The 19,341-nt window shown below is 50.5% G+C and overlaps 1 protein-coding gene across 3 annotated transcripts in view; it reads right to left on the bottom strand.

Annotated features, from left to right (window-relative positions):
- Positions 1 to 2,342: 2,342 nt before the first annotated feature.
- Positions 2,343 to 19,341, bottom strand: part of DGCR2 (DiGeorge syndrome critical region gene 2) — a 109,486-nt gene continuing 92,487 nt past the window's right edge. For all 3 annotated transcript variants that reach the window (XM_043981136.1, XM_043981140.1, XM_043981145.1), the window contains 3 exons: positions 11,724 to 11,876; positions 8,307 to 8,543; positions 2,343 to 6,974 (listed from right to left, as the gene is read on the bottom strand). In XM_043981136.1, the coding sequence (XP_043837071.1) occupies positions 6,733 to 6,974; positions 8,307 to 8,543; positions 11,724 to 11,876 (632 nt within the window). In that variant the 3' untranslated portion in view covers positions 2,343 to 6,732. The remainder of the gene's footprint in view (positions 6,975 to 8,306; positions 8,544 to 11,723; positions 11,877 to 19,341) is intronic.

Genomic DNA, 19,341 nt, shown 5'->3' with positions numbered 1-19,341 from the left:
TTTGGGCAGGTGGGGCAAAGGAGAAGGATGCTTGGGGAGGACAGTGACAGCAGAACACTAGGGGTGTAGACTCCCAAGTCTGGAGGAAGCACCAAAGTCATCTCGCCCATCTGGATCACGTGAGTCTCCTCAGCTTCCCTGACCCAGAATGATCTGTCAGACAACGCCTCCTCTAAGCATCCCCTTTCGGTAGCAGCAGCGAGGCTTGGCTATATTCAGTACCATTGGTCGCTCCCCTCCACACTCGATTCCACCTCACCCCATTCCCTTCCTCTTTAATCTCACGTCACAGCCTCAGCCCAGGCCCTCATTACCACCCACCTGGACTACTGTGATCTCCCCATAATGGATCCTCCCACCTCCACTTTTTCCCCTGCAATGCATCCTTCCTTTGGCTGCCAGACTTAGCTACCCATCTAGTCATGTCACTCAATAGTCTACTGAATGAAGAAGTCCAAACTCCCTCGCCTGGCATTCAAGGTCCTTAACAAGATGGCCTTAGCCAGCCTTCCCAAGTCAACAAGCATCGATTAAGCACCTAGTGTGAGCCAGGCACTGTGCTAAATGCTGTGAGTTCAAAGAAAGGCAATAAACAGTCCCTGCCCTCGGGGAGCTCCTAGTCTTACACTGGGCCTCCCTCCTAGGTTCCACCTTCCGGCCATTTCTGATCTAGGCTCCCTTTAATCCTGTGTTAATGTCCTAATCGTCTGTTAAATGCTAGAAGATGGGGATATTGAGACAAAAGTGAGACAGACCTTGCCCTCAAGTAGCTCCCATTCCACCTTGCCTTGGTGCATGCTATTTCCTACGCCCTTCCTGCTCATCTCTGATAAAATGGTATCTATTCTCTAAGTCCCAACCAAATGCTCCCCCTTCCATGTAGCCCGACTGGATGGTCCCATCAACATTTATTAAGCACCTACTATGGGCTAGGCACTGTGCTAAGAGCCAGGGATACAAAAGGAAGCAAGTTACACGTGGGAAAGAATGACCAGAGGAAAGGCCCTCTTTATCTGCCCCTCATCCCTGTACTCTCCTCCCCACAATTTTTATAGGATCTGCTTCCCTGGTCTTGCCTCCTCTTTCCAGTTCTTGAAATGAGCTGTCGTTGCTCTTGGAAAGGCTCAGTTCATTTTCTCCCGCAGTCTGCTCAATGTCAGTGTAGCTTAACCAACCAAAACATCTCTCCTTGACCATCACTCCTTATCTTCTCCCTTTTAGAATGCAAACTTCTGGAGATAAGGAGACTTTGTTTCATATCTGTATCCTCGGTACTTAGCACAGTGCTTGGCACACATTAAGTGCTTAACAAATTATTTTCTATTCATTCATTTGTTCATTCATTCATTCATTCACTCTTGTGGGGATTACTTTTCAGGGATGGGTTGGACTATACTCACACTGGGGTTTCTTCCTTCTAAAATTCTGTGATTGTTTATTTATCCTCCTCTCCCCATCCCCAGGGTTGGATGAAGAATACACAAAAGGGCCCCAAAGGCCCAGAGTCACACTCATTTCTAACCAGAGTGCTGGCCTTAAGCTACAACTCTTAGTTGGTTCTACTAATACTCTGAGCCTCAGTTTCCTCAACTGTAAAGTAAGAAGAATAATGCTTATACAACTACTTCCCTGGGTTGTGTTTAGCCAAGTGGTTCATAAACCTCTTAGTGCCACACAAATATCAGCAATCATGGAGACGGAGTCCCCTGTGGTTCAACAGGGCACAGTCTGTGAGCTGGTTTGTTCATTCTGGTCCCCTGGGCCTGCCTGGCCCAGTTTGCGGACCAGCAGCCTGAAGGCATCTCAGGCAGCGCCTGTACAAACCGTGCTAAAGATGGTGCCCATGATCCTTCCCATCCATGAGAGCCCAGCTTTCCAAGGGCATCAAGGGCAATGCCTCTACAGACCATGCCAAAGATGGTGCCCATGATCCTTCCCATCCATGAGAGCCCAGCTTTCCAAGGGCATCAAGGGCAATGCCTCTACAGAGCGTGCCAAAGATGGTGCCCACGATCCCTCCCATCCACAAGCCCAGCTTTCCAAGGGTATCAAGGGCAATGCCTCTACAGACCATGCCAAAGATGGTGCCCATGATCCTTCCCATCCATGAGAGCCCAGCTTTCCAAGGGCATCAAGGGCAATGCCTCTACAGACCATGCCAAAGATGGTGCCCATGATCCTTCCCATCCATGAGAGCCCAGCTTTCCAAGGGCATCAAGGGCAATGCCTCTACAGAGCGTGCCAAAGATGGTGCCCACGATCCCTCCCATCCACAAGCCCAGCTTTCCAAGGGGGCAGCCCTGTTCTTCTGCAGGTCCTAGAACAAACCGACAACTAAGGAGTTGTGGCCAGAACACAAATTTATTTGGCATTTAGATGACACAGTTCTCACAGCAGCTTGAGGACAAAAAGATTAGTGCCAACTGGACAACAAAACCCAAACAGTCCAAACAATTAAAACCCCCTCTGTGAAAGCAAGAAAGTCTTCAGGACGTCCCCAGTGTCCAGTGCCGGTCCTTCCTTTCAGAGAAGACCAGAAGCCCTCATACAAGGCTGTAGAGTATCACCAACTCCACAGGGGTCAGGGCATGAGGGGAGGGTGGCCTCCTCACTCTCCATCCCGACTCCCCAGCAAGGGCAGAATCTGGCCCTGGGAATGGGGGAGGCATGTTGGCATGTGGGAAGTGGGGCATTCCACCTCTCGGGCAGGGAGTGTGAGGAAAAGGGAAAGACCCTCCCCTCCCTTATTGGACCATACAAACTCCCCCTCCCCTGGTGAGGTACTCAGTCAAGTCTGGAGCCTAAATCCTTGGAGAGGGTGGCGATTTTCAGCAGGGTGAGAAGGGGGCCAATGCACATTCTGCCCCAGTCTCAGCACTGAGTCATGCTTCCTGACGACCCCCAAGAATGTGGAAGCATCTTCTGTGGACAGAAAGCACACGGGCCTCCCAGGCTTGACCCATGTGGAAGCTCCCATGTGAATCTCACTGAGCAGAATCTAGTCCTCGCTCTGAGCAAGCAAGGAGGCAGGATGGGGACCAAGACCCCAGTGGCTCTCTCCAAGGGGGTGGGGTCCCATGTTCACAGAAGGAAGCCACACAGCCGCTCAGTCAGTTCTGAGGTGATGTGCCACCACCCTGCATAGGAGTCTGGGATTCCCCAGGGAGAGCCACACCCCTACAGGCAGTACTATGGTGAGAGGCTCACCCACACACTCTCCTGCTGCAGACCCTGGGTGGCTCAGGGAAGCAGATGGTTACAAGACAATGGGGCAGGGCAGGGCCAGGCTGGGCACCCAGGCCCTGGGCCTCAGCTTGGAATGAAAGGCACTCATTTGCGTGGCCTCCAGGCTCAGGCTGTAGCTAGAAAGTGTGTTGGGGGCGGGGGAGGGCCCTCCAATGCTGATTCTACCCTCCCAGGCCTCAGGAGCTGAAGTCACCCGATACAGAACTAAGCTATTGATTGGCAAGAAGTCATTCTATCCAGTGAAAAAATGACACCCATGACTAAGTATTTCTGAAAGGGTCGATCCAGTGTTTTCAAATGGCACCGCATTGTGTCAGGAGGAGGGAGGAAGAAGTCTCTACCAAAAACTACAACCCACCCAAGGAGGGGCTGAGCTAGGCTCAGGGAAGCTACAAGGGAGGTTTGCTACCTATAATACTCCAGCGTGCAGAAATGTGTCTCAGCTGCGGCCCTGGGTCCACAGCGGCACCTTGCCTGGCTCTCAGGAACAATTACCTTGGCCTCTGCTCTCCCTACAGGCCCTCAGGTCGAAGGGGACCGCTCTGGAACCAGTCAGGGGCAGGCCTCTCTCAGGGAGGCCCAGCCTCAGGCCACCTCAGATAAGACCACCTTGGCTTCCCTGCTCGGGGTTCCCCAGTGGTCAGGAGCTGAAAGCAAACAAGCTGACCAGTGGCTTTCCTTCCCCTTTGGTTGCTGTGGATCACAGCACTGATTCTGGAAGGGGCCTTAGAGATTGGTTAGCTCAGTGTGCTTCTAGCGTCTTACTGGTTTAAAAATGAGAAAGAACCCATCCGTCCAAGGGTTCGGGTGACGCGGTGAAAATACAAGGGAGAGGCACGTGAGGAGACGATGGGCACTTCCCCATTCTGAAACACAGCCTTCTACTCTTCCCCAGCAGACCTCAAAGAATATTCCAGAAACAGCAACCAAAAGCTTTTTGTGACTTTAATGAACAACCAGAATGGGGAATTCAATGTGCAAATAGATGATGTCATCATTCTTTAAAAAACAAAAAATATGAACACTTCCCACATCGACCGTTTGGCAAGAGGGAAGAGTGATGCTACCAGCGGCCCTGCCCAGGTCTAAAGAAGAGGCCGAGGCTTCCCCCCCTCAGCTAGCCAGTGCCACGGGGCGGGGGGAGTGTCAACAAGGTCTGCTTAGGGCAGGAGCCCCAGTGGCATCCAGCCCTCCTTGCACAGAAGGAGAAAAAGGACTAAAAACAGGTTCACATGCCCACAGGAGAAAAGTCCTGGGCCTCATCTGCACTAGGACAGGAGAAATAAACAGCCACAAGTGACTGAGGAACCCAGAGAGAAGAGCTGCAGGGACTCTCCCTCTTTCTCTGAGAGGTGACAACCCAGGATCTGAATCACTCAACTGAGACTGAATGATGCCCCCACAAGGTGGCTGGTTCTAGCCCAAGGAAACATGGCTGGCTGAACGAATGAATGAATGAATGCCCAGTATGGTTTGACCCAGCAGCACTTGCTCCAAGCCTCCTCGGGGGACTCCTACCTGAACCATCCCAGCCCTTCCTTCCTCAGGTGGGCATCCACCTTACTGTGATAACACCCACACCCACACACACACACACACACCCACACACACACACACACTCGACCACCCAAATAAAACTAAAGGAAACACGGTCAGTACATACAATGTATAGAAAATGTATAGATGTGCTCAAAAGTGCACAACACCCGCTTTATTATTCCTACTTGGGCAACACTTGCTGTCCACAGGCTACCGTCTCTGGCCGTCCGAGTCTCTGAAACATGAGCGGGAGCACACCATGTAGAGAAATCCCCCACTCCCTTCACTGGGTGCTCGGGACCAAAGACACGCCGTGCAGGTCATGGCTGAGGAAGGAGGAACGGGCCAAAATGGACATGCCCTGCTCAGGCGGGCCCAGCCTCCAGCCCTCTCCTCCCCAAGGCAGGTAGCTTTGGCCTTTTGGAGGGTGGGACGGGGGTGCTGGGAGATAGAACCACAAGTATCTCGCCTCTGCTGAACAACCATAAGCCACTGACCACGGGCATTCACTCCCTCGTGCTGAGCCCAGGGGCACCTTCACCCACCGGGAGGCATCAGCCCGACCTTGGCAGGAGACAAACACATGGTACAGCTACCCCCGAATGCCCCCCAGAATTCCTACCAGGGTAAACCACTAACTGAACTGCAGGGGAGGGGAGAGAGACAGGTGGGGACAGACACCAGTGATCGCACTCCTCAGGCTGAGAGCCTGGGGAAATACTGAGAGGTCTAGGTATAAGTGAAATACCATCTGAGGCCCATCCCTAAGATGCTGTTAGTTTTCAGTGGAGAGGGAGCCCCCATCACCGAGTGTGCCAAGATCCCCACCACCCCCTCACCCAGGAGACTGAGGCCTACACCAGCAGCAATCACGCATCTTGGTGGGTGCTCTCCAATGCCCTGAAAAGCCCTCCTGCTGCCCACTGCCCCAAAGCCTCTGCTTCCAGAGGCATCAAAAAGGGCAGCCACTCCCCCGGAGGGATCCTCAGGGGCTCACAGGCAGGGAGGACTGAGCCTGGGAGAAGGGGCCCCAGTTTCCAGAGGAGGCACCGGAGGTTAGGGGTGGGTCCCAAGGAGCATGATGACCCACAGAGCCTCCTTGGGCCTGGGCCACACCGTCTCCCGGTGAGGCCATCAGTCTGCAGTTTGAGACCCCGGTGGAGAAGCAATCCCATTGCAAGGCCAGCACCCAAGGTGCCATTTCCCTTCTTCTTGTCTGCTCTCACCCAGGCAGGTCTGAATGCAGGAATTCATCCTAACAGAGGAGCCACAGGACGGTTGCCAGCGGCCAGCCCCCTCCTCACTCTGCACAGAGGTCCCTTGCCAGTGGGGCTCCTCAGATGACACAGGCCTGCTCCACTCGGCCGTGCTTGCTCAGCCCACAGCCTGAAGCCCGAGGATCTCCAAGTACCCCCTGCGTCCAAGGCCTAAAAGGCCAAACCTTCTGCAGACCCCTTCCCTCTAGTTCTCTGCCATCTCGAGACGGAGCTGCAGCGCTGGCCGCCGGCACACTCGCCACCAGGGCCTCCCTGGTCCTAAGCTCGTGTGTGAGTAGCACGTCCCCCCAGTCAGCCCTACCTGCGGCTGTCCTGTGGACACCTGCAAGTGCTACACTGGAGCCGGCCATCCAGGGAGACGCCGGCCCTCGCGGCCCTGGCCGCAGCCCGATCTCTACCCCAGGGAGTCACCCAGGCCCTCCCCCATGACTAAAGACAAGAAGCCTGACCACAGCTGCCCTTCCTATATACACAATAAACCAGTTGGTGAATGCAGTGAGGGCAGAACCCAGCCCAGCACAATGGGGGGGTGATGCCAGCCTGGAAGAGAGAAGGCAGAGCGGGCGCTCCCTGCGGAGCCTGGCGCCTGGAGCCGTGTTTCTTTGTCCAGTGGTGTGCAAACAGCTGCTCCGATGATTTCCGACCGGCAGGCTATCGGCTCGCCACCCCTTTATACGATGGTGTTGAGAGAGCAGAGGCTGGGGCGGCTGCCCCCAAGAGTCTCTGCCGGCCCACTCTCGCTCAGGGGTGTGTCCGGAGGTACGAGGAGGGTGCTGCTATCTACTGAGTCATCCAGCTCTGCTGCGGAGGGCCCCGCCGAGGGCGGGAGAGGCCCCTCGGGGAGGGGGGGAGATGCATCGCTGTCTCCTAGGGAGGGCGGGCTGCCCTGAGCTGGCTGGGGACAAACACCATCTAGGAAAGGAAGCAAAGACTGACATTGAGCAAGCGGGGAGGCCCTTTCCCTTCACCCCTGCATCAGCGACTCACAAAGGAAGCCCTCGAGGCCGGCCTGGCCTGGGCCTGCAACGTCACAGAGCTCTGCAGCAGCCAGCCCAGAAGGCTGCCGTCATGCCTGACCCTCCCTGACCCCATCTGGGTCTTTCCCACTGGAGTGGTTTGTAATCTCTTTCTCCAGCTCATTTTATGGACAAAGAAACTGAGGCAAACAGGGTAAAGTGACTTGCCCAGGGTCACCCAGCTGGGTCTCCCAGACTCCAAGCCCAGTGCTCTGTCCACTGTAGCACCACCTGGCTGCCCCAAGTGGCAAGTTAACACCCCCAAGTTTCACCCCCTTAGTAAGCCCAGCTGGGCCAACTAGATGTTTTTAGAAACCAGAATGAATGATTTTCACTGTCCTATAGCTGTCCATCCGTCCAGGGTCGACAATTAGCACAGGACCTGCTGGGCCAGCTGGATCAGCTGGTCCAAACCCGCTGGTCGCCAGCGAGCCTCCGCTCTGCCCTTCAGTGTCAGGGGGAGCCTGTACAAGTGCCTTCACCTCCCTCTGCCTCAGTGTTCCCCCTGGAAGGGCCACAGCACCACAAAGCTTCCTTCTACCTCTTAGACTCTGCCCCGAGGCTTTGTCCACAGGGATGACATCCGGCAGTGCAGCCCACAAAGGGCACTCTCAAAATGTCCACTGACCACAAAGAACCCGCTTCCCAGGTATTCCTCATTCAAATGGGGGCCTGGCAGACAAAGTCTTGGGAGCAGCCGGGCACGTGCACCCTACAGACAATCCTGTTTCGAACGGGCTCCTGAGGGGATGGTTTTCAAAGTGGGAAATCGTATTTACATGTGAGTGAGGGTCAGGGAGCAGAGGAGACAGAGGGGCTGCAAGAAGACAAACCAAAGTGCTAGTTATTCTAAGGGCCTGAGCACAAGCACCTGCCAACATGCCCAGGGATCGCCTCTCCACTGAAGAGCAAGCGTCACGGGAGCTACCTGGGAGAGTGTTAGCGAAAACAATGTTCCACCAGAGGAGAAGGGGGAAGAGGAAGGGAGGAGGGGAGAGGGAAAAGGAGGAGGAGGAGGGAAGGGAGGAAGAAGAGGGGAAGGAGGAGGAGAAGGAAAGACCAAGGGAAAGAGGAGGTGAGGGAGAGGAGGAGGGGGAGGAGGACACAGAGGTTAAAGTGGTAACAGAAAGCTGATGGGAATCAATCGTTCACCCCCTTAAATTCTAGATCCTTTTAAAACCACAAGCCCAGAGGGAAGGGACCCACCCAGCCCAGACAGGGGCAGCACCTGGAGTGGCGCAGAGCGCTGTGGCGGGGTCGATAGAGGCTTCATAGGGCGGTGGCGGGTCGTCAGGGTGCTGGATGTCTGGGTACTTGTAAGCCGTGTAGGGTGGGGGAGGGTCGTGGAAATGAAAGGCTCCACCTTCCCCATCATCAGAGAGATGCAGCGGAGTAAGGCCCGTCCCGAAGCCATCAGGGCCATAATCGAAGCCTGGGATCCGCCGTCCAAGGTTAAAATGATGCACTGTTGGAGAACGGGGAACAAATCAAGCAGTGCCTCGCCTTTGTCCTTGACCGCCCCCACCCCCAAAGACTCTGGGCCATACATAGAGAGCACAGCAGGGGGGCCTACTGAGACCTGCACCCTGCTCTGCGACCTGCACCCCCCCTCCCATCCCCAAGAGACTGTAAACTCCCCAGCTTTGTATTGCAAGCACAAGCAGGGCCTGGCACCTTCCAAGCTTAATCTGAGCTCCCGGAATCAAAATAAATGGAAGTGAACGTCCCATGACACAGTTTTGATCGATATTTCACAAGAACACTCTAATTGCAGCGAGCAGACAAAGACACACACACACACACACACACACACGCACATATTCGTGCAAGCACACACTCCCACACTCACACACTCACACACACACGTTTTAGGCTCTTCTGAATCTCCTCATCTTGGGCCCCTCGCAGGAACACGACTCTAGAGCTGGAAAGGACCTTAGAACACTTGGGAAAAATCTCTGCACTTAGATTTTCTGATAGGTCTCACTTCTAAGATATACTGGGAACAGATTCAAATTCATAAGAATACGAGGGATTTCCCCAATTGCTAACTGATCACAGGACATGATCAGGCAGTATTCAGAGGAAGAAACCCTGGCTATCAGGAGCTGCATGAAAAAATGTTCTGCATCAGTAATTAGAGACACACGAATTAAACAACCCCGAGGTTCTGCCTCACACCTAGCAGATGACAAATGCTGGAGTGGCTGTGTGAAAATGGGTACAGGAATGCACAGCTCCACTCTGGTTATGGCCAAAAAGCCACTGAGCTGCGCGTGTCCTCGTCCCCGCCGTCCTGCTCCTCCCTCCAGGGCCCAAAGAGCTTAAAGAGGAAAACAAGCCCCGAGGTGGCGAAGTTGGGAATGGCCAAATAATGATGGGGATGATTTCAGAAAACCCTGTGAAGACGTGTTTGAACTGATGCAGAGGAAGGAAAGCAAACCCAGGAGAACAATTTACACAAGAACAAGAACTTGGAAAGGCTCAGGAACTCTGATCAACACGAGGATCCAGCACAAAATTCCAGGGTCTCACGGTAAAATACGCCACCTCCTCCAGAGACACACGATGGGCTCAGAGGACGGCCTAGCTTTGGTTTGGGAGTGTGGTTTTTTAATACGTGTATGTATACATGTACATAGATACTTTGTAGCAGGCTTTGCTTTTCTTGCTTTTACCATGGGAGGAAAGAGAAAGGGGAGGGAAAGAATTTAGAGCTGAAAAAAGAAACCTGAATTTTTTAAAAAATTAGGTGAAATGGGAGGCAGCTAGGTGGCGCAGTGGATAAAGCACCAACCCGGGATTCAGGAGGACCTGAGTTCAAGTCCAGCCTCAGACACTTGACACTTACTAGCTGTGTGACTCTGGGCAAGTCACTTAACCCTCACTGCCCCGCAAAAAAAAAAAAAAATTTAGGTGAAATGGAGGCCCCTGGAGGTAAAGTGAACACCCACAGTCCCCCCAAGTAAAAGCAGCAGAAGCTGCTTGTTGAAGGATTTGAATCCAGACCTTTGGACTCCAGAGCAGCATGCTCTCCAGTGCACCCTGATGTCCGCCCCCTTGTTCACTAACAAAGACCAGAAGCCCATGAGGAAGATGGGCCTTACCCAGTTTGGGCAATAGCCCCAGCCTGAGGGCTATGGGGAGAGTCCTGCCCCAATTCCCCCAACCCCAATATTTGAGTTCCTCTGAGCCCAAGAAGGCTGGGCCACCCCAGTGGAGTCTCTGGCCCGGGCTCCACCCTATGCTTCCCTTGTACCAAGAGGCCGTCACACACCAGCCTCCTCAAGGGCAGTCTCTGTGTCATCCTGGGGTGTATGTCCTGGGGCATCGAGGAAAGGCCTGCTCCCCTTGGGAGTTTCCTGCACCCCAAGCCAGGCCTGTGGCCCTCTGACCTGGATCAGCTGCTCTGGGCCTACCTAGAGGGTGTCATCAAACCGACGTCCAAGCTCGGGCCTGGGACGCAGCTGTCCGAGCTGAGGGAGGGCGATCCCCAAGGGCCGATACTAGGCCTCTGCCCCGATGCTTCCCAGACGGGCCCCACAACACCAGTCCTGGCCACCTGGACTGGCTGGGATCAGGAGCTCAAGGATTTAGCTCCCACCCCATCCTGTGCAGGAAGTGGTAGTCAAATAAAGAGCCCGTCTGGGTATCAGCTCTGGATCAGAAAGTGTGCGGCCACCTACTGCTCGATGGTTGACAAAATTTCCCTGTGATTTGAAATTAGAATCCGGCTCAGATCCTGCAGAAATGAAAATTCCCCTTCCTTTGCTGCCTGCCGGCCCTGCCCTTCCCCTGGCTCTGTCCCAAAGTCCTTTCTACCCTCCCCTTGTGCAAGCTGGAACCTCCGCTCCATTATTTTGTAAATAAAATTGCTCTGCTATCTTTTGTTTATATATCATCTACATTTTCCACTGTATTCCTCCCCCCACATCTGCCCAGAAAATCATTCTTTATAATAAAGAACCCCCCCAAAAAAAGGAAAACCAGCCAACAAATGAACATGTGTCTACAGTGCCACAGCCCCATAGCCCCCCACCCTGCAAAGAGGCAAGGGAGTATTTGTTCCTCTCTCCCCTCTGGAGCCAAATCCGGCCCTTCCCAAGCAGCAGCTTCCATGTGGACGGCCTCATCAATGTGGTCACTGGCAGAGTAAGCAAGCACTTCTGCAATGCCTGCTTGTTGCCTGACCTCCTGATTTAAAACCATCCCAAACTGGTTCCAAGCTCTCCTTAGGATGAATTTCTGCCCGCTCTCTCACCAGGAGACATTCCAGCCTCCCCTCTTCCCATCTCCTTGCCCAGGCCGTCCCCAAGGCCCATCACTCTCTCCTGCTTCCTCTCCACCTTGGCATCTGGGCAGCCCTTCAAGCTACAACTTCACACTGGAGACTTTCCCCGGCCCCTCCACAGACTGGTATTTATCCCGCATGGACTCTGTACTCAGCTGTCTGTATATCTGTTGTCTTCTCCCGGCTCCTGGAAGGCAGGGCCTAATTCCTTTCCCTTTGCATCCCCAGGGCCCTGCATGAGGGCCACTTCATTTCATCAATGAGAATAGATGCAATGCTATTCAAAAGGAAGAAAGGTCTGGACCAACTGTCCCCTCAGCCCCTGGAATCTCCACAGCCCCACAGGCTACTTACGGTTTGCGCCGATCAACGACTCAATGCGCTCTCGGCGCCTCTGCCGCAGCCGATGGACCATGAAGAGCAGCAAGGACAGGATGAGGAAGGAGGAGATGCAGCTGACAATGAGGCGCATCCCACTCGCCATGGAGTCAAACAAGCTGCTGCCGTCTGGCAGGGAAAAGCAAAGTCAGTGACGGCTGCCCAAGGATCGAGGGCCTGTCCTCCTCTCTCCTCCTCTCTCTCAATCTCTGCCTCTCTATCTATCTATCTCCCTCCTTATCTGTCCCTCCCCACCCCCACACACACACCCTGGAGACAAGTTCCACATGGGTACCAACTGTTTATACACTCAAGACACACTGTGCTGCCTTCTGTCACCCAAACCTGAGCCCCTCAGTTCAAATATAAAGACACGTCTTTCAGTCCAAGGACCTAAAATCAGAAACCAATGAAGGTCTGGGAAAGGCTCCAGGCCTGCTGCTAACTAAGGGCCCTCGGCGATCTCCTGACACTGGCAGACCGCACTGCTGATGCTGCGCTCGTCAAGGGCCCCAGAATGGCGCTAGGCCTAGATCCCATCCCAAGGGCTCTGGCAGCTCACGCCACAGGCCCAGGTTGCCCTAGTCCTAGCTCTGGGCTCGTGAGGGGCCATTGTGCTGCCTTGTTCATCTATGATGCTGAGAGCGCCAAAGAGTGCTGGGCTCTTAACTTCGGCTTTGCCCAAAGAGCTTGTCCTCCCAGAACGATCCCGAGGCTTTTCTAGGGAGTCTCCTCTTTATGACGGTGTTGGCAGCTTCCATTTCGATGGGGCTTCAAGGCTCATACAGTGTTTTACTGAACTATCATTTTTAAGAAGAGGACATCAGACAGGAGAAACAGCTTTTCACCCAAGAGAGACAAGAACAACAGACCCACAGTCGGGGTCTGAAGGCCTACATGGGGGGGCTCCTGCAAACAAATGGCCAGACTCCTCTTCTGAAAACCCAGGCCCAGCCTGTTTCTGGCTGATCAAAGCTGCCAGTGGCGGCCTATTTTCAGGAAGTACATTATTAATGTGCCTTAAAAGCCAAGCCGGGCTCCTTCTGGGGGCTCTGCACAAAGACTCTATTTATAGCCATTCAAGAGAAGGACGGCGCATCCACAGAACACTCTGGGGGCCCCAGCCCTCCACCTCGCCCAAAGCTGCACTGCCCACTGCCCGGCCTGACCATTCCAACATCCCCTGCAGTACAGATTCTGTCTTCTAGCAAAGCTGCCTCAAAAGCAAGTTTCTGTCCCAAGAGTCCTGCTTCCTGATTGACTTCCACTGTAAGACTGAGAGACTGTGGGAGCTATGGAGAAAAATCCCTCCAAACAAACAAAAGCTTAAGAAGAAAGGGGACGGTGGTTATGTCCAGGGATGGTCTTGGGGCCAGAGGCCCCATGCCTGCTAAGCATGCTGGACCAGGAGCAGTGGGGAAGGCTCTACTGGGAGACCCACTGAGCTTGGCAGTACTGAGCTCCAGCAGGGTAGCTGCAGTCGAGTGTCCGTACTGAGTCAGCGGTCGATGGGGTGAGCCCCCAAGAACAGAGGGGGTACAAGGCTGCCTAACAAGGGGTCGGCAAAGCCAAGCAGGTCAAGCTTCCTTGCTGATCAGTGTCAGAATCAGCTCATGAGTGCTCCCTGCATTTCCAGCCTCGATGAGATAGGGAGCCCCAGTGTAGAAAACAAGCAAACCCAGTGCTTGGCGGTGCTTCTCCTTACTCCAGCCGCAGCGTTCCTCTGCTCTTTGGCCAAGTTCCTACTCTCCCTGCCTCTGAGCAGACGGGACTGAAGAAGTTACCTGGCTGGTGGGGGCCACCATCTAACTGAGGCTGAGGCGACTCAAGTCCAGCAGTCCCTTAAATCGGCCGCCACCGATCATGCCACACAGAGCAGTGAGGGGGCTCTGAATTGGAATGGCCTAAACGGCATTTGCATGCAAGGAGGGACGCCCAGAGCTTAGTGAGGAAAAACACACCAAGTGAGAACCTTAACAGACGCTGGGACATAGAACGTCAGGGCCAAAAGTCACAGAAAGCCCCCGTGTCAAAGAGCACAGGCCCCAGTCCCTTGGGGATCGGCTAACCCTCTACAGAGAATCCAGCTTCCCCTGCTGGTGCTCATGGGGCCTCCCTTCTCATGATTTCCTTTTTAACACCTGTAATACATGGCTCCTCCCTCCCTCTTCCCCACACTGCTGGATGAACTGACCTGGAAATAGCAAATTCTTTAGCCAGCCCTACCTCAGGCCAACAACCAGCCCCAAAGTGGCATTCACTGACAGCCTCATCCACCAGGTACAGCAGCCCACCACCCCGTTAAAACTGGCCAAGATGTAGAAGATGAAAATCGTCAGTGGTGGGGAGAACGTGGGCAGACAGGAATACCGGGGCGCCAGACTGCAGCAAGCTAGGCAAGACAGTTCTTCATGTGCCTAGACTCTGATCCGGTGACCCCCCCCCCCCCAACTGTGTTCATACCTCAAGGAAGTCACTAGCAGAGAACAAAGTCCAATTTGTACCAAAATATTCAAAGCAGGAAATGTCATGTGGCTGTTCCACTAAACCAACCAATTAGCTAGTGTCCTACTGTGAGCCAGGCGCTTTGTTAGGTGATGGGCAAACACACACTAAGGTAAAGCCCTCCCCATGCCCTGAGGAGCTTACAGTCTAGCCAGGAAACACACCCACGCCCATTGGAAACAACGGCACAGCAATATAATGAAATTCTCTTTGCACCACAAGAATCAATGAATGAAAAGGCGTTGATAAACAGTGAAGATGAATTCAGAGAAACATGAGGAGACGTGTATGAAATGACGATGCTGAGGAACAAAGGAGACCAAGAGAACCATCTGTACCCTGACGGCAATGACATCAATGAAGACAGTGCCAGCCCACGATGCCAGGCTCCTGAGAGAATACACTGGCTCACAGCCATCCCGGTAACTGATTTTAGAGCATCCCTCCTTCCTTTCTGCTAATGAATGGCAAACACCAACTGAATAACGCTATCTGAGCTCTGTTTTGTTAAAGGAACAGGCCAGGGGTCTGTGGGGCTCGGAAAGGGATATGTCAAGAACAAAATCAGTTCACTGACAGAAAGAGTTGGGTTGCATGAAAGTGAAGAAATCAGGGTTGGCCTCGTGCAAAGCAGGAGGGTCACAGATCTGAGACAAACTGCCCCCCACGATGCATTCCCCATTCATGCCTCTTTTTAAGTGTGGAAACACCCCTCAGAAATTAGAGCACAGCCTGAGAGCTTCAGAAAGAGCCTGAAAAGACCATTAGAATGACCCTGTCACTTTACTAGAAGGTGGTGGAGTCACAAATTCTTGCCAGGACCAAACCTTGGACCTCCTGATACCTAGGCTTTTAAGAGGTTTATTAAAGGGGTAGCTAGGTGGCACAGTGGATAGAGCACCGGCCCTGGAGTCAGGAGTACCTGAGTTCAAATCCGGCCTCAGACACTTAACACACACTTACTAGCTGTGTGACCCTGGGCAAGTCACTTAACCCCAATTGCCTCACTAAAAAAAAAAAAAAAAAAAAAAAAAAAAAGAGGTTTATTAAGACATGCCTTGAAGTTCCTAAAGAAGTATACATGATAATTTACTCATAAAGGATGAAGCCATAAGCAAATTGAGAGAGTATGGAATTGTATATCTGTCAGATTTATGGGCAAAGTTAGAATTTAGGACCAAAGAAGATATAGAGAGTAAAACAAAATATAAAATAGATCATTTTGATTATATAAAATTTAAAAGCTTGCACAAACAAAACTAATGTGACCAAGATTACAAAGGAAGCAGAAAACTAAGAATTTTGAAACAAATATTTATGATAAAGGCCTCATATCTCAAATATACAGAAAACTGAATCAAATTTATAAAAATTACAGCCATTCCCCAATTGATAAATGGTCAAAGGATATAAACAGGCAGTTTCCAGACAAAGAAACCAAAACTATCTATAATCATATGAAAAAAATGCTCTAGATCACTATTGATCAGAGAAATGGAAATTAAAACAACTCTGAGGTACCACCTCACACCTATCAGAGTGGCAAATGTAACAAAAGGAAAATACTGGATGCTGGAGGGGACGTGGGAAAGCTGGGACGCTAATCCACTGTTGGTGGAGTTGTGGAAAGATCCAGCCATTCTGGAGAGCAATTTGCAACTGTTCCCAAAGGGCTAGAGAACTGTGCATACCCTGTGATCCAGCAATAGCGCTGCTAGGCTTATATCCCAAGGACATCCCCAAAAAGAGAAAAAGACCCATTTGAACAAAAATATTTCTAGCAGCTCTTTTTGTGGTCGCTAAGAATTGGAAATTAAAGAAATGCCCATCCATTGGGGAATGGCTAAACAAACTGTGGTATATGACAGTGATGGAATATTATTGTGCTCTAAGAAATGACAAGCAGGATGATTTCAGAAAGGCCTACAAAGACTTGTATGAACTGATGTATGGTGAAGGGAGCAGAACCAAGAGAACCTTGTGCATAGAGACAGCAATATTGTTTGATGAAAAACTGTGAATGACAGGTATTCTCAGCAACACAATAATCCAAGACAATCCCAAAGGACTATTGATGAAACACACTCTCTACCTCCAAAGAAAGAACTGATATTGAGGGAACATAGACTGAAGTAGGCTATTTTTCACTTTCAGTTTTTTCTTTCATTCAAGTTTTCTTATACAAAATGACTAACATAGTAATGATTTACATAATCGTACATGTATAATACATATCTGATTTCTTACTGCCTCAGGGAAGGGGGAGGGGAGGGAGGGAAGGAGAGATAAAAATTGGAACCCAAAACTATAAATAAAAATGTTTATTACTTTAAAAAAAAGAAGTGTATGTGGCTATCATCTCCCTTTCTTCCTGAGAGACAAGGAAGGAGGCCAGAGCTCACACTCCCTGGAAGAGAGATGGGTGGAAAGCCGACATCGGCCCTTCCAGGAAGGCGTGGAGATCTGTGGGGAGTCACGTCTGGCTCCCCTGCCCTTCGGAGACAATAGAACCCAGCAGGAATGAGTTGCAGGTCTTCCTTCTGATGATCTATCTGGAGACCATCCTAGAAGCCTTGAGTGCAAAGAGCTTCCAAGGTCACTCGGTCCAACCACCTGCCCAATGAAAGAATCCCCTCCAAGCCATTCCCAACAAACAGTCATCTCTCTAATAGGGAACTCGGTATCTCACATGGAACTCAATTCTGTTTTCAGAAATCATTCAATGATTACTCATTTCTTTCTCAAGCATTTATTAAGCACCGCCTGAGTGCCAGCCCCTGAGCTAGACCCTAGGCCTAAAAAGGAAACAGCCCCTGTCTTCAAGGAGCTCCTATTCTATTGGAAGGAAACATGATGGACACCAAAGCCAGAGCTTATCTACAATGACTGATTTGTATTTCAGGGAGAGGGAGGATATGTGTGAGTACCTATTTATATGTGTGTGTATACAAAACACACAAACACACTGTGCCAGAGTGCTTTGGGAGAGGGGGCACTAGGAATGAGGGGGATCAGGAGGAGTTTCCTGGAGCATGACACAAGCACAGAGAGTCTGTAGGGCAGAGGGGAGGAGGAAGAGCGTGAGGGGCACAGGCAACAGCCTGGGCAGAGATGGACTGCTGTAAAGCCAACAAGCATTTATGTCTCAACAGACATAGAAAAGGCCTTTGACAAAATGCAGCACCCATTCCTATTAAAAACACTAGAGAGCATAGGAATAAAAGGAGCTTACCTTAAAATAAGTAGTATTTATCTAAAACCATCTGCAGGCATTATCTGTAATGGGGATAACCTAGAAGCCTTCCCAATACAATCAAGGGGGAAGCAAGGATGCTGATTATCACCTCTACTATTTAATACTGTACTAGAGATGTTAGGTACAGCAATGAGAGAAGAAAGAAAAATTAAAGGAATTAGAATAGGCAAAGAGGAAACAAAACAAGCATTTATGAAGCACCTATTATGGGCTGGGCACTGTGTTAAGTGCTGGTGAGATAAAGAAAGGCAAAAACTACAGCTCCCACCATAGAAAAGGGAAAAGGACCCACATGTACAAAAATATCTATAGCTGCTCTCTCTGTGGTTGTAAAGAATTGGAAATCAAGGGAATGCCCATCAATAGGGGAATGGCTAAACAAGTTGTAGTATATGAATGTAATGGAATACTATTGTGCTGTAAGAAACAATGAGCCAGGGACAGCTAGGTGGTGCAGTTGATAAGAGCACCGGCCCTGGATTCAGGAGTACCTGAGTTCAAATCCAGCCTCAGATCCTTGACACTTACTAGCTGTGTGACCCTGGGAAAGTCACTTAACCCCAATTGCCTCACCAAAAAAACAAAACCAAAAAAGAAACAATGGGCCAAAAGATTTCAGAGAAACTTGGAAGGACTTGCATGAATTGATGCTGAGTGAAATGAGCAGAGCCAGAGAACATTGTACACAGTATCAACAGCACTGCATATCGATCAATTGTAATAGACTTGATTCTTCTCAGCAATACAAGATAGTTTCAAAGGACTCATGATGGAAAATGCTTTCCCAATACAGAAAAAAAAAAAAAGAACTGTGGAATATGGATGCAGATTGAACCATACGGTTTCTTTTGGTTTTGGTGCTGTTTTCTTTTTTTTTAGGTTTTTCCTTTTTGCTCTGATTCTTCTTTCACAGCATGACTAATGCAGAAACATGTTTAATGTGATTGTACATATATAACCTATACCAGATTACTTGCTATCTTGGAGGGGAGGGGAGGGAGGGAGAAAAATTTGAAACTAAAAATCTTATAAAAACAAATGTTGAAACCATCTCTACATGTAACTGGAAAATAATAAAATACTTTTATAATAAAAAAAATTTTAAAAAGAAATGATGAGCAGGAGGAGTTCAGAGAAACCTGGAAGGACTTGCATGAACTGATGCTGACTGAGAGGAGCAGAACTAGGAGAACATTGTACACAGTAACAGCAATATTGTATGATGAACAATGATGGTGACACACTTGGCTCTTCTTAGCAGTGCAACGATCCAAGACAATTCCAAAGGACTCATGATAGAAAATGTTCTCCACATCCAGAAAAAAGAACTGTGAACTTTGAATGCAGATTGTACCAGACTGTTTCTACTTTTTTGAGATTTTTCCCTTGTGCTCTGATTCTTCTTTCACAAGATGACTAATGTAAAAATATGTTTAATGTGATTGTACATATACAACCTATATCAGACTGCTTTCCATCTTGTGGAGGAGGGAGGGGAGGGTGGGAGAAAAATTTGGAACTAAAAGCCTGTGAAAACAAATGTTGAAAACTATCCTTTTATGTAACTGGAAAATAATAAAATACTTTAAAAAACTACAACTTATACTCTAATCGGTGGAGATGATGCACAAGAAAGCATACCTACATGCAAGATATCAACAGGATAAATTAGAGAAAAGAGAATGAGTTCAGTTTGGTAGGTTTTAGATATCTACAGCAGGGCTCCTTAAATTTTTTCCATTTGGGGCCCCTTTTTGCCAGAGAAATTCTTACACAACCCCAGGTGGATAGGTACATAAAATAGGCATATATAACCTTTTACTGATGCCAAGT

This window comes from Dromiciops gliroides, chromosome 1 (genome assembly GCF_019393635.1).
Source record: "Dromiciops gliroides isolate mDroGli1 chromosome 1, mDroGli1.pri, whole genome shotgun sequence".
NCBI lineage: Eukaryota > Metazoa > Chordata > Mammalia > Microbiotheria > Microbiotheriidae > Dromiciops > Dromiciops gliroides.
The sequence above is the reverse complement of the archived record's forward strand: the minus strand, read 5'-3'. Positions and strand labels throughout refer to the sequence as shown.